At 48.4% G+C, this 14401-nt stretch overlaps 1 protein-coding gene across 1 annotated transcript in view; it reads left to right on the forward strand.

Moving 5' to 3' along the window:
• Positions 1-5463: 5463 nt before the first annotated feature.
• SLC27A1 (solute carrier family 27 (fatty acid transporter), member 1) overlaps positions 5464-14401 on the forward strand; it is a 38584-nt gene continuing 29646 nt past the window's right edge. The window contains exon 1 of the mRNA XM_006876284.1: positions 5464-5630. Coding sequence (XP_006876346.1) covers positions 5464-5630 — 167 coding nt within the window. The remainder of the gene's footprint in view (positions 5631-14401) is intronic.

The raw sequence follows: 14401 nt of genomic DNA on the forward strand, positions 1-14401 counted from the left end.
TGGAATACTCACGCTTTGCAATGTTGTCCATAGCTTGTCATGATCCACACAATCGAAAGCCTTTGCATAGCTAATAAAGCACAGATAAACATCTTTCTGATATTCTCTGCTTTCATCCAAGATCCATCGGACATCAGCAATGGTATCTCTCATTCCACGTCCTCTTCTGAATCCAGCTTGAACCTCTGGAAGTTCTCTGTCAGTGTATGATTGCAGCCATTTCTGTATTATCTTCAGTAAAACTTTAGTTGCACGGGATATCAAAGATATTGTCTGATGATTTTCACATTCCCTTGAGTCACCTCTCTTTGGAATGGGCACAAATAGGGATCTCTTCCAATCTGTAGGTCAGATAGTTGTCTTCCAAATTTCTTGGCAAAGATGAGTGTTGATAGTTGATCTAAGAAGAATGAAGTCCTTAAATGGGCCAGTTCCTGGGAATTTCTGCCTACCCTTATGAATAAACATGATGCCTTTCCCCACCTAAAATCTTTGAAACCCCAGCAAAGCCTCTGTTTGGGGATATTAGGACCCTCTTCTTCTCCTCTGACCAGGTCTTTTCCTGTCAATAAATCTTTTGCTCTAGTGAAACTGTATGTCTAACCTGATTATTCTTGGTTAGCAAAACACCCCCCCCATTGAAGGGTCAGGGCTCCCCCTCCATCCCAGTAACAGCTAATGAGGAGGAAGACAAAAAGAAGGAGGGGTAGGAGGAAGGAAGGGAAGGGAAGAGGGGAAGGGGTTAGCAAATGGAATAGGAAAAGGGGAGAGGGAGAGGAGGAAGAAAGTGGTGGCGAGGAAAGGTGAGTAGAGACAGAGAGTAGAAGAGGAGGGGGAAGGATGAAAGAAGAAGACAAGGAGAGACGGGGAGGGGAGAACAGAGTAGAGAAGGATGGAAGAGACTGGTGGAAGGAAGAGGGAGGAGGGGAAGGAGACTCCGGAAGAAGCAAGGGAAGAGAAGGAAGGAGGGAGGAAGTGGGGGGTTAGGGTGTGAATGAGGGCTGAGGAAGGAGGTGGTGGTTATGTGCCATGGAGTTGGTTTCCAACCCTGTACAGAGTTTCCGAGGCTATAAATCTTTACGGGAGCAGAAAGCCTCATCTTTCTCCTGCGAAACAGCTGGTAGTTTCGACTGCTGACCTTGTGGTTCATAGCCTGATTCGTAACCACTACGCTACCAGAGTGGAGGATAAAAGAGGGGCAACAATCAGCTGACACTGGTGAGTGAATCCTAACTCTATGGAAAAAAAACACAACATATATATATATATTATAATCCTGTTTATTGTATTCAGGTAACCTTTCTTTTTTTCTTTACTTCCTGAAGTAAAGACTTTGTGATCTCTCTCTTTTTCTTTGACTACTTCCTGAAGGAAGCAGAAACTTTATGATCTTTCCTTTTCCTTTCCTAAAATAGGAATGAGCACCTTAGAAATTTGAACTAGACAACTGAGTAAGGCAGAAGATTGTGCGGTCAAAACCCTAGCCAATGGGGTGAGACACAGCCTTGAGACTCACATCAGGGATTAAAAACCCGAGCAGACTGCCCACTTGGTGTGTTCGCTGACCTGTTCCTGGCGCACGCACCCTCTTGCAGGAATAAATTTTGCTTTGCCAAGGTAATTTAGTCTCACCAAGTGTCTTTTATGTGACATTGGAATTCATTTCTAACACTCAGCCCCAGGACTTGACCCAGGATGGTTGTTAAGTGCCATGGAGTCGGTTCTACTCCATATAGGGTTTCCTAGGAGCGGCTGGTGGGTTTGAACTTGTCAACCTTGCAGTTCAAGCTGACCTTGCTGTCCAGTGCATTATCCTGCAGAACCACACCAGGACTCCTGACCCAGGACTGTTGTGAAGTGTTGTTGAGTTGGTTCCAACCCATAGCAACCCTGTATAGGGTTTCCAAGGAGTGGCTGGTGGGCTTGAACCACCGACCCTGCAGTTTAAACCAACTCTGCAGTCCAGCGGAGTGCATTAACTCACAGTGCCACACTAGGGCTCCTGACCCAGGACTACCCATCTGTAAAATGGGTTTGTTAACAGGAGTACCTGGCAGGTGAGATTGCAGATATCCTTAGGGGGTCATTGCTGGCACCTCTAACCACTGATCCAGAAAGCTGAGGGCCAGGTGCTGGCTCTAGGCCTGGTCTCCGGATGTAGCGGCTGGCTCCCATTCCACCCTCCCTGGGCTGCCTGCAGGACCAATGCCAGTGTGAGGACTGTGCGTGCCTGTTGGGCCTTGTATTCCAAGGGGTGTTGGAAGCTGGCCCTGGACGCCTCCCACGTTAAGAGCTGGGAAGGTCAGCCAAGTAGAGGAGAAAACAAGTGGGGGCGGGGCGGGGTGGGTAGAGTGTGGAAGAGGGGAGCTGGAAGGAGGAACAGAATAGGGCCGGGGAGTCTGAGGAGACCGCAGCCCTAGAAGTAGTCAGACTAAGACTGCGCTGCTCGGTGGGGTTTGGGGGCCTGGCCGTGGCTGCTGAAACCTGGGTAAACCAAGCAGTCCTTGCCTGCCACCTGCCTGAGCCTCTGGGAGCCGGTGAGGGTCTGTGCAAAGCTCCAGGTCAGCCAGGGAACAGGGATGCGGGCAGCCGAACCAAGGGTCTGGATGAGGACTTTGGGGGTCTCTGAGTGAGAGTTTAGAACCTTGGGGGTACAAATAAAGTATTTGTTGGACCCCTTTAGTTACATTCTGGTGTGTGGGCTCTGGAATCCTGGAGTACGACATTGAGATTTAAATGACAAGATACTGGGGTATGGCTTTAAGATTAGCTGCAGTCCGGAAATGTTGGAAGGACCAGACAGTTTGCCTTTCCTCTGGAATATACTTGAGGGAGCTTTGGGATTTGAATTTAAGACATTATGGGGAACTGACATCACTAGGAGGTATAGAAGTGATACTGTCAGAGGGATTGATACAAAAATGACTGTTTATAAGATGTTTAAGGAGCTTGGTAGTGTAGTGGTTACGAATCGGGCTGTGAACCACAAGGTCAGCAGTTCGAAACTACCAGCTGTTCCACGGGAGAAAGATGAGGCTTTCTGCTCTCGTAAAGATTTACAGCCTGGGAAACCCCCGTACAGGGTCGCTATGGGTCGGAACCGACTCCACGGCACAAAACAACAATAAGATGTTTAAGGAGTCCTGGTGTGGTGCTGTGGATTAATGCGCCAGACTGAAAAGCCATGTGAAAGCTCACTAGCTGCTCCTCCGAAACCTTATACAGAGTCGCCACGGGTCGGAAACAACTCGACAGCACTTAACAACAACAACAACAACAACAACAAAATGTTTATTAATGTTTCAACATAAACCTATTATTTTAAATAAAAATATCACTGTAGTAAGTGATAACAACAAAAATAGTTCCCAGAGTTCAGCTTCCATGTATCAATATACCTACAAGGTGAAAACACTATGCTGATTTACTCTCTGAACCTGTAATGTGAGCTGGGCAGCCATGTCATAGTGTCATAATTATCCAATTACAATGACACTTTGCATATGCTACAAACACACACTGTTGTTTTCACTGCTGCTGGTGTTTTTATAGCTGGTGATTTTGTCAAATCTTCTGGTGTTTTAGCTTCAATATCATGGTAAATAATTCTTGGGTTTTTTTTTTAAGAAGGAAAAGGAGGCAAATGAAAAAAAGGCTTCCATTCAATTATGAATAATGTTGTAATTTAATGTAGAAGGATTTTTCAAAACAATTTTTTGTTAATGGTCATATAGGAGTCCTGGTGTGGCACTGTAGGATAAAGCAAGTTGGTTTGAACCGCAGGCCAGCAGTTCAAACTCACCAGCCACTCCTTGGAAACCCTATACAGGGTCGCTATGAGTCGTAACCCACTCAATGGCACTTAACAACAACAGTCATATAAAAGGAAGAAATATTCAATTTAAACAATTTACTACTATATCTATCATACACTGTTGGTGTTGTTAGTGCCGTGGAGTTGGTTCGACTCATAGTGACCCTACACAGGGTTTCCGAGGCTGTAAATCTTCACGGGAGCAGATAGCCTCATCTTTCTCCCGCGGAATCGCTGGTAGTTTCGAACTTCCGACCTTGAGGTTAGCAGCCTGATTCGCCTATTATTAAAATAGATAATAAACATTACTGGCTACCATAGGGGGTCCATGGTGTGGTAACTTCATGAGTTATCACATTAAGTGACACCAATCCTAGTGACACCACTGTTTGTGAATGTAGGATTTCCCAAGAATCTGGAATATGTGTTTCAGAGGGAAATGCGTTTGGAGTTTGGTTGGGACAAGATGGGGCAAGAATCCAGCAGAGGCGGGTTTTGGATATGGATTAGGATTTTCTGGTCCTCGGGGCAGGAATTCCGTTTGCTATCAGAGGCACCAGGAGCGCGGTGGCTCTGTAAAATAAACACTAGACTAACCAAAAGGTAAGAAGTTCGAGACCACAAGCATTTTTCTCCTCGGGAGAAAAATGAATTTTTTTGCCTCCATAAATATTTATAGCTTCGGAAAGCCTACATCGTCCAAGGCATTTAACAAATCTCAGAAACGCCAGGGAGCTAACCAGCACCCACGAACCATGCCCAACTCCTGAGCGACGCGCGTGTCAGTGAAACCTAGGGACTGGAGTGCTTTAGTTGTCTTGGAGACAGAGGCTGTCCCTTCCCCCCCACGGGCCGGACGTTCTAGCCCCCAGGTCTCGTTGGCCGTTGTCTCTCTGGTCCTGGGGAATCTCTATTGTCGCAGTCTCCGGAAAGGGCAGGAGGGCCACGGCAATGCAGCTGAGGGGTTGTGAGTCAAGACAGGTCTGAGGAGGGCCTTAAGGCAGGCCAGGACAGGCAGGTGGGGCGGGACCTAGGTGTCAGGTGGGCGGGAGCAAGGCCCGGAAGGTGATGATCGGGTCGAAGCCGGAGGGCGGGCCGTGACTAGGGTAGAACCTGGGCCTGGGAACGCCGCTAGGCCCGGTTTTGGGGCGGGGCTTGAGGTGACAGTGGCTCGCGCTAGGGGAGGTGGAGCCAGAAGCCGAACCTGGGGGCGGTGTGAAATGAGCGGTGAGGGGGCGTGAAGGAAAGGATGGGTCGGGCCCAGGCTTGGAGTAGAAAAAATTGGCCTACTTCGTTACCTGGGGGCCAAGTCAAGTCGTGAGAGTGCAGTTTGGGACCCGGAACAGAGGTAGATGGGGCTTGGGGCGGGGCCTGTTCCAACGATTGGCGGGAAAGCGTGGACCTGGTTAGGAACTAGAAGATTTGTGGCCCAACTTGGGGAGGAACCACTCGGAGGTGGGGTGTGGCTAAAACCCCGGGCTCTGCCGGGAGGCCTTAGGATCTGCCTGGAGGTGGAGACTGACCTGAAGCAATAACCAATCTCAGGTTGGGGGTGGGCCCCCGTGAGGGCGGGCCGTAGGCGGAGTTGGCCAGTGGGCGCGTCCGGGGATGCCGGCTGCTGCGGCCTCAGTGTTCCTTTGGTCTGCAGGATGCGCTCCCCGGGTGCCGGCACGGCCTCCATGGTCTCACTGGTGCTGCTTTGGCTGCTGGGGCTCCCGTGGACCTGGAGCGCGGCGGCGGCGTTTGGCGTGTACGTGGGCGGCGGCGGCTGGCGCTTCCTGCGCATAGTTTGCAAGACGGCCAGGCGGGATCTCTTGTGAGTGCGGTCCGAGCCGGGGGTGGTCACTGCATGCTGAGGGTGGGCCGAGGGGGCTGCAGGGTAACTTAGAGTACTCTTAAGAGACTCGAGGACATATAACAACCACAACAATAATGGGGCTGGGGGCGTGGCTCTGGGAACTGAGGGCAGAGCTTTGGAGCTCTTTGGGGAGTTGCAGGCGACAATCTGGAAGGGTTAGTAGGAGCTTAGTAGGTTCCAGGGTGTTCAGGGTTGTTTGGCTGTCTGGGAGACCTCAGTGGTTTGGGGGGCAGGCTCTAGGGACAGCTTGGGGATCTTTGGGCAGGTGGAAGGGGCTCCAGGGAGTTGGGGTTTCTTGGAGAGTCTTGGAGGCTTAGGGGTCTCAGTGGGGACGTGGTGAGTGTCTTTAAGGCCTCTTCAGGGACTCTGATAGTTTCGTGGTTAAGAGTTGAGCTTCTAACCTCAAGGTCAGCAGTTCGAAACTAACAGCTGTTCCGCGCGAGAAGGATTTACAGCCTCAGAAACCCTATACAGGGTTGCTATGAGTTGGAATCGACTCCACGGCACTTAACCACCAACCCTCTATGTAAGGATCTTGAAAGGGGCCTCCCTCAGGTGCCTGTAAGGGTTGTTGGATTTCTGCAGTATCCTCCAGGCCCTTGGTGATGGAAACCATTTGCAATTACCCACTAACTAAAGGGGAGTCCTGGTGTGGCACTGTGGGCTAATGCGTCACACTGCAAAGTCGTTTAAACTGCAAGGTTGGTGGGTGGTTCAAGCTCACCAGCTGCTCCTTGGAAACCCTATACAAGGTCGCTATGGGTCGGAATCAGCTGAATGGCACTTAACAACAACTAAAGGAGTCCTGGAGTGGTGCTGTGGGATAAGCACTGGACTGCAAGAGCTGTTTGAATAGCAAAGTTGGCAGTGTGAACTCACCAGCTGCTCCTCAGAAAGCTTTGTTATGAGTCAGAACCAACTTGACAACACTTAACAACAACAACACTAACTTAGAGGTTGGCAATTTGAACCCACCAGCAATACAGCACAAGAAAGCCTTGGCTGTTTTCTTCCACTTCTGTAAAGATTACAACCAAGAAAACCCTTTGGAGGAATTCTGCTCCATATCATATGGGGGAACTACATGAGTCCGGGCTGACTAGACTGCAATGAGTTTGGATTTTTGCATGGCAAAGGCACTCTTGGAGAACTTGGGAGGGTCTATAATCCAGGACCTGTTTTGGGGTCTCTGTACGCTGGGTTCCCTGGGGGACTCTGTATCATGTGCTAGGATCCTTGGAGTGTCTCTAGGTTGTCTCTGATGGGCTTTCTCAGAGGAGTTGTTGGTGTCCTCTGACTTGAGGGGGAGTAGGAGTCCTGAGGGAAGTAGGCATTACTAGGGATCCTCATTGTAGCAGACTTTCTAACAGCCCTACATGTAAGCGCTCCCCCAGTGCCCTCCAGAGCATCCTCTCCTAATGGGAAGTGATGGCACTGAACCCACTTTAAGGATATGGAAAGTGAGTCTCTGGGAGGGGCAGCAGCATTGTGGAGCTAAAAGGAGTCCCTCAGCAAGTTGACCAAACAACTTTCTGGAACCTATGCTTTCTCCCATGTCCACAGCCTCAGTCTCTTACCCTCCAGTTGCTCCTGCCCCTCACCCGACATTGGAATCTGACCTAGCCCTCTGTTTACAACCTTCCTGAATCCTATATCTCCTATAGGAGAAAGACCTGGCCTTTCAGCTGGGTGCTCAAGGGCCCTGCTAGTCTGTCCCTATCCCCATCTGGCCCCCAAGTCAACTTGTGGTTTCAGGCACAGGCTGTTCCCTTTGCCCAGGGCACACAGATCCTTCTGCCTAGTATTGCCCATTGGGTTTTCCTGCTCTGTAATGTCAGGCTAACCCACTCCCTATAACTCTGTGGAAAAAAGGCTACGGTACCAAGAGTTCCTTCCCTGCCAAGTGCCCTGCTAAGTGTTTTATACATGTGTCCTAATTGAGTCCACCCAACCCCAAGTAGTGGTATTTTCTAGGAGTGCTACGACTTTGTCTAGATCCCTTAGATATAAGAACCAGAATCGGCCTACAGTTGGTCCCCCTGAGATGGAGGTCAGACATAACAACCCCACTATCCCAACTTCTTTACGATTTTGAACACCAGCCATCTCCCCACCCCTCACCGCTACTCTCTGCTTCTCTGCCAGGTTTACTAATTCATTGCAGTGGGCACACAGAGCACATTGACCAGATTAAATTTTGTTTACTTAAGGAAGCAACAGGATACAACTCAGGACTAGGAAGCATGCAAGGCAGAGTTTGGGAGGCTACTCAAAGTGGAGAGCACATCCTGCCTTCTTCAGTGCCGGATAGCTCTCTATGCATGTAAGCAAGCAGACCCTCCTCTCTACCATTCATACCCTCTCTCTGCTACACAGGTTTCATCTCTGCTCCTTCAGGACAGGCCTCCTTTTGGCCACGCACACACACTCTCCCTTGCAGTTGTTCAGGATTCTGCCTTTAGCCTCCCTACTGTTGAGTTTTCACTGCTTAAATGATCCAGCTCATAACCAGGATGACAGGAAAACTCCCTTTGGTGGGGCCTGAGATCCTTCTGGCAGCCCCTGCATCGCCCAGGTCAGGCAGAGCTCATCCCTTACTGTTCACCTGGCTTGGAAACAAAGTCCACTCCTGGAATGAGGACCCCAAGTGAACTGGGCTGATCACTCTAGTTGTCTGAGCCCCAGGTCCAGTGCGAAGTGGGGAATCAATACATTGTTCCTGAAAAGTCACCCTGGGAGGATGTCTTGTCACCCAGAGGGCAGCTGAGGTACAGAGGACCAAGGCCCCATGTGGAGATGGGTAGAGTCTGTTGAGTCTTAGCAGCAGGTTCCTACCTCTCCCGCCTCCTCTGAGCAGAGCAGTGTCCTTCCAGGACTCTTTTAGGAGGCCTGGCAGCTTCCTCTTCTTGTCTCTGATCTTTTGTACTTTGCTTCTTACTGAAACCTCTGTGGGCCTGGAGCATATATAAACTCCTTGTCAATTTCAAGGCAGGGCCACAAATTGACCAATCTCCTTGAAGTGTAGTCTTTTCATTTGTATATTACATTGACTAAAATCCCTCTGAGGTGCACACCAATCACAGGACTAACTGCAGCATTGATTCTGACAAAAAGTATCAAACCATCCAGTTGTTTCTAGCTTGCCCAGGAAATGTCAATCAACCTAAACAAAAGTAACAAACTCTTTGAGTAGAAAACTAGGGCAAAGGGGACAAATCTCTCCAAAGGTTTTTCCAAAGGAAAAGGCCACATGAAGAACTCATTTCATCACAGGTGGTTACTCCCTTGTGTCTAATACACAGATTAGCAAATTAAGGCATAGTGTGGTTATGTCGGATTCCCCTGGTGCAGGATTTGAACCAATTCGGCTTGACTGCAAAACTAGGCTTGTAGTCGCTAGTAACATGCCTTATTTGGAATCGTTTCATATGTCTGCTTTCTTGCCTTTCCATTTTTGTGTTTTTTCTACCTCCCTTCCCCCACAAACGTCCCTTCCCAGGTTTTGGGGGATACAGGCAGAGACTGTATTGGGTTTGGTACCACTGTGGCCCTGTACCCACTGCGTATTTACTTGAGAAGGCCTTCCCTACTGCCTTGGGCTCTCCATGGCCCCAGGCACTCCCTCTGCTCAATTCTGCATACATGGTGGTGGTGGTTGTGTGCCACTGAGTTGGTTCCATCTCATACTGACCCTGTATAGGGTTTCCGAGGCTATAAATCTTTATGGGATCAGAAAGCCTCATCTTTTCCCCACGGAGGTACTAGTAGATTCAGACTGCCTAGGTATATTGGTACCCAGCTCTGTCTCCCATGGGACCTGGGCCAAGAGCTCCCAGACACAGAATTTAGCACATAGTAACCACAATCAGTTGTAGTCAAGTTGACTCCAACTCATAGCAGCCCTGTATGTGTCAGAATAGAACTGTGTCCAATAGGATTCTTGAAGGTTGCCTTTTTTAGAAAGTAGATCACCAGACCTTTCTTTCAAGTTACTTCTGGGTGGACTCAAACATCTAACCTTTTGTTTAGCAGCCTAGTACACTCTCTGCATCCTCCAGGAATGAAAAGGAAAAGGAATCTCATTAATAAAGGGTTCTTTTGCAATAGCTAGTCTTGGAGATGACCCCCAATGGCCCTACTTGCTGTAATTCACACCCTTGTGCAATTCCCTCCCCTTGTGTATGGGCAGGACTCAGGGACTTGCTTCTATTAACATAAAACAAAGGTGAAGGAATGGCATCTCTGAGATTAGGTCATAAAAAGACTGGGGCTACCACCCCCTTTGCTCTCTCTTCCTCTCTCTGGGATCACTTGTGTGATGTCAGGCATTGAATTGTGTCCCTCCCAAAATATGTGTCAACTTAACCCGGCCATGATTATCTGTGGTTTGGCAGTTATGTTTGGTGATGTAATTTGGCAGTTGTGCAATGATGTAATACTTCCCCATGGTGTGATTCTGATGTAACTAGCCAGTCAGTTCTAAGGGGACTAAAATGGGAGACAACACCCTTACTCAGGTCATAGTCTTGATCCAATGTGAAGGGGGCTTCCCTGGGAGAGTGACCCTCACTGCAGAGAGGAGGGATCTACTGCCACCGAAAAAGAAGAGCCAGGATTGGAGCCTGCTCTTTGGATCTGGGGTCCTTGAGCTGAGAAGCTCCTAGACCCAGGGGAAGGTAGATGCCAAGACACATGGAGATCTTCAAGGGGCGCTGGACCCACAGATGTTGAAAGGAGACAGAGACCTTCATCCAGAGCCGACACAGAACGTCTTTTCCTAGAGCTGGTGTCCTGAATTGGGGCTTGGCCTCCTGCCCTGTAACAGAATAAATTTTTGTTGGTTAAAGCCATGTACTTGCATCTCTGTTGTATTAGCACTGGCTAACTCAGACATAGGGGAAGCCAACCACCATATTGTGATGAAGCCATGTGTAGAGAGAGGCCGTGGAGCGGATGTGGAGCAGATCCTGCCCTGCCTACAATTCTGGCCAACACCTTGACTGCAGCCTCATGCAAAACCTGAGTCAGAGTCCCCCAGCTGAACCTCCCTCAGATTCGTGACCCATGAAACTGAAATAGTAAACATGTTTTGTTTTTAGCTGGTAATTTTCAGGATAATTTGCCACACATCAGAAGCTAAGTAATACACTTTGCATAGCCTTCTCCATGTGCCAGGCAGGCCCTGTTCTAAACCTTTCATATTCCTGTGAGGAAAGAACCAAGCCTCACCAGTTGCATGTGTTAGCTTAGCCCCTTGTTCACACACAGGAGGAATGACCTCCTGTGTGTCAGGATACAACTACACTCCACTGTTAATGAGTGTTGGCGAATTGGTTCCGACTTATAGTGACCCTGTATGGAGTTTCTGAGGAGCAGCTGGCGGGTTTGAACTGCCAACTTGGGGGTTAGCAGTCTAGTGCGTATCTTACAGTGCCACACCAGGACTACATAGGGGTTTTTTAATTACAGATTTTTTTCAAGTAGATCACCAGGCCTTTCTTCTAAAGTGCCTCTAGGTGTCCTCGAACCTCTAACCTTTTGGTAAGCAACTGAGCATATTAACTGCACCGCCCAGGAAAGGACGTTATTACTAATTGGGTTTTATAGGTGAGTGAACTGAGACACAGATGGGTAAGGCCATGTGTCTGTCTAGAGACACACAGCCAAGGAGGTGTAGGGCCCTAGAATCACTGCTTCTAGCCACTAGGCCATGCTGGCAGGAGGGAGGTCTTGGGGACCCGCCTTTAGACCCCTGGACTCAGGAAATATTGTGGTGCTGTGGGTTAATGCACTAGATTGCAAAGTCAGTTTGAACTGAAAGGTCAGCAGTTCAAGCTCACCAGCCACTCCTCCAAAACCTTATACAGAAACCGGCTTGACAGCATTTAACAACAGCCTTGCTTCTCCTAACTTGTGTGTTTATGCTATGAAATCCTGTCTTGTTCATCTCAACAATTTCTCCCTACCTCAGAGCCCTCGGCTTGGTGGGTGAAACAAGAGTGGGCTGGAAGAACAAAGGGGTGAGGAGAGGTCCGGAAGAGCCTGGAACCAGACAGTGGACTCTTTGTCTCTAGGGAGGGGGTGGCTTGAGGCTGCTGTCAGGCAGGCCACCCCCGCCTATGCCCAGAATCGGGCACTGGAGCCTCACTGCCAGCTTAGCCATGTGGGTGAATTCCTGCCAGATGCTTTGGGAGGGACATGCGAGGGGGAAGAGGGCAAGGAGTGCTCTGAAACTCTCCCTCCTCCCCTAGTATTCATCCTGAGCATGGTCAGCTGGGTGTTCGGTTCCTGTTTTAGCCCATATCAACCAGAGTTGTTATGGGCTAGAAACAGGGAGTATCTTCGTTAACTGATATTGTTGGATGCCATGGAGTCAGTTTCAACACATGATGACCCATGTGACAGAGTACAACTGCCACATAGGGTTTCCTAGGATGCAAATCCACCTGATCTTTCTCCCATGAAGCCGATGGGTGGATTCGAACTGCTAACCTTTCTATGAGTGGTCAAGTGCTTAACTTTTGCACCACTGAATTCCCTTTTTAGTTATCTAATGTGGCTGTAACCGAAATACCGTAAGTGGACAGCTTTAACGAATCTTCTCACAGTTCAGGGCGCTGGCTCCAGGGGAAGGCGCTCTCTGTTGGCTCTGGGGGAAGATCCTTGTTTCTTGTAACTTCTCTTTCCCAGCTCCTTCCTGATCTCCAGGTGGCCTCCACCTTCCCCCACGGTGCTTCCTTCTGTCTGTGCCTCATGTGCTCTTGTTCCTGGGGAAGGATGTCATGCTTGGTAAAGCAGAGGACCAATGAAAATGATGGGTTGACAATAGTGGCTGCAGAAATGAGCTCAAACAGAGCAGTGACCCCACAGCCCCTAACAGTGTTTGCTTTATTCTTCTTGGACTTCTTTTTATTGAGTGCCTGAAAGAGTGCCTAGCTTCATTTGTGGAGTGAGTTTGGGTGTTGCACCTACTGATCTAATTCTTTCATTTTCTTACCTTTTATCTTCAGTTTTATTTACCCTCTGTTTTGTATGTTTCTATAATAGTGTCAGGAGTTCTGGTGTGGTGCTGTAGGATAAGCACTGGATTGCTAATCACAAATTGGCAGTTCAAACCCATCAGCTACTCCTTGGAAACCCCATAGGGCTGCTATAAAGTGGAATCGACTCAACGATGCATAACAACAGCAATAATGGCCTCAAATCCCATAAGATATGTCATTATGAAGCTTTCAAAATACATAATTCTATAGAAGGCCTCATAATATAAGCCTAGAAACAGAACTTAGAAATAGGTGTACCTTTGTGAGACTCTGCAGTATGAACTGTTGTTGTTAAGTGCTGTTGAGTCAGTTCCAACTCATAGTTACCCTGTAGACGGTTTCCAAGGAGTGGCTGGTGAGCTTGAACCACCAACCTTATAGTTCAAACTGACTTTGCAGTCTAGCGCATTAACCCACAGCGCCACTCCAGGACTCCAGTATGAATGAACTGTGTTATTGTTAAAGTGCCGTCCAGTCGATTCTGACCCATAGTGACCCTGTATAGGGTTTCCGAAGAGTAGCTTGTAAGCTTGAACTGCTGACCTTGTGGTTCACAGCAATTTTGTAATCCAGCACATTAACCCACAGTGCCACACCAGGACTCCAATATGAACTGTAAGTCATCAGAAATCTTTTGTGGTTATATGCTGTGCAGTCAGTTCCGACTCATAGCGAACCTGTACAGGTTTTCCAAGGCTTTAAATCTTTACAGGGAACAGAAAACCTCATCTTTCTCCCGCGGAACAGCTGGTAGTTTCAAACTGTTTAACTTGCAGTTCACAGCCTGATTCGTAACCACTATGCTACCAGAGCTCCTTACGCTACCAGAAATCTTTTAAGTCATAGCAAAGTTACGTAGACGTTTTTATGAACCATGGGCATACAAATAGAGAATGTATGTGCAGAATGTGATAAACCACCCTGAAGTCTAGCTCACTTTGACATGATAAACCCCATGCAACATTAGAAAATTTCCAGAATCTTTGTTTTCGGTCCCTTAAGATAGATGAGGATGGACAGCTGCCATGCGCAGACTTTAACTCATGGCATGCTCATTCACAACAGAAGAAAACTTTGCCGACTCATGCATCGTCCTCCACACAACAGCCTGTTCAAGTCCCTTGATGTGGCTATTTTGCTGGTCTTTTTCACCAATGACCTCTCTCACCTTCACTGATCATCTGCTTCTTCAAACATGATGTGCCCCTACAGTCATTGATCTGATGAGGTGTCCCAAGCAAGCTAGTTGGACAGTTGTTGTTGTTAGGTGCCATCGAGTCAGAGCTGACTCATAGCGACCCCATGCACAGCAGAACGAAACATTGCCCGATCCTGGGCCAACCTCACTACCACTGCCACACTTGAGTCCATCAGTGCTGCCACCTGGCCAATCCATCTCGTTGGGGGGTCTTCCTCTTTTTCTCTGACCTTACCAAGCATGATATCCTTCTCTAGCAACTGTTCCCTCCTGACAATATGTACAAAGTATAAGAGATGAAGTTTGGCCATCTTGGCCTCTAAGGAGCATTCTGGCTGCACTTCTTCCAAAACAGATCTATTGGTTCCTTTGGCAGTCCATGGCACTTTCACTATTCTCCAACACCACAACTCAAAGGCATCAATTCTTCTACGATCTTCCTTAAATTCACTGTCCAGCTTTTGCATCCATATGAGGTTATTGAAAAT

The sequence above is a fragment of the Chrysochloris asiatica genome, unplaced genomic scaffold (genome assembly GCF_000296735.1).
Source record: "Chrysochloris asiatica unplaced genomic scaffold, ChrAsi1.0 scaffold00374, whole genome shotgun sequence".
NCBI lineage: Eukaryota > Metazoa > Chordata > Mammalia > Afrosoricida > Chrysochloridae > Chrysochloris > Chrysochloris asiatica.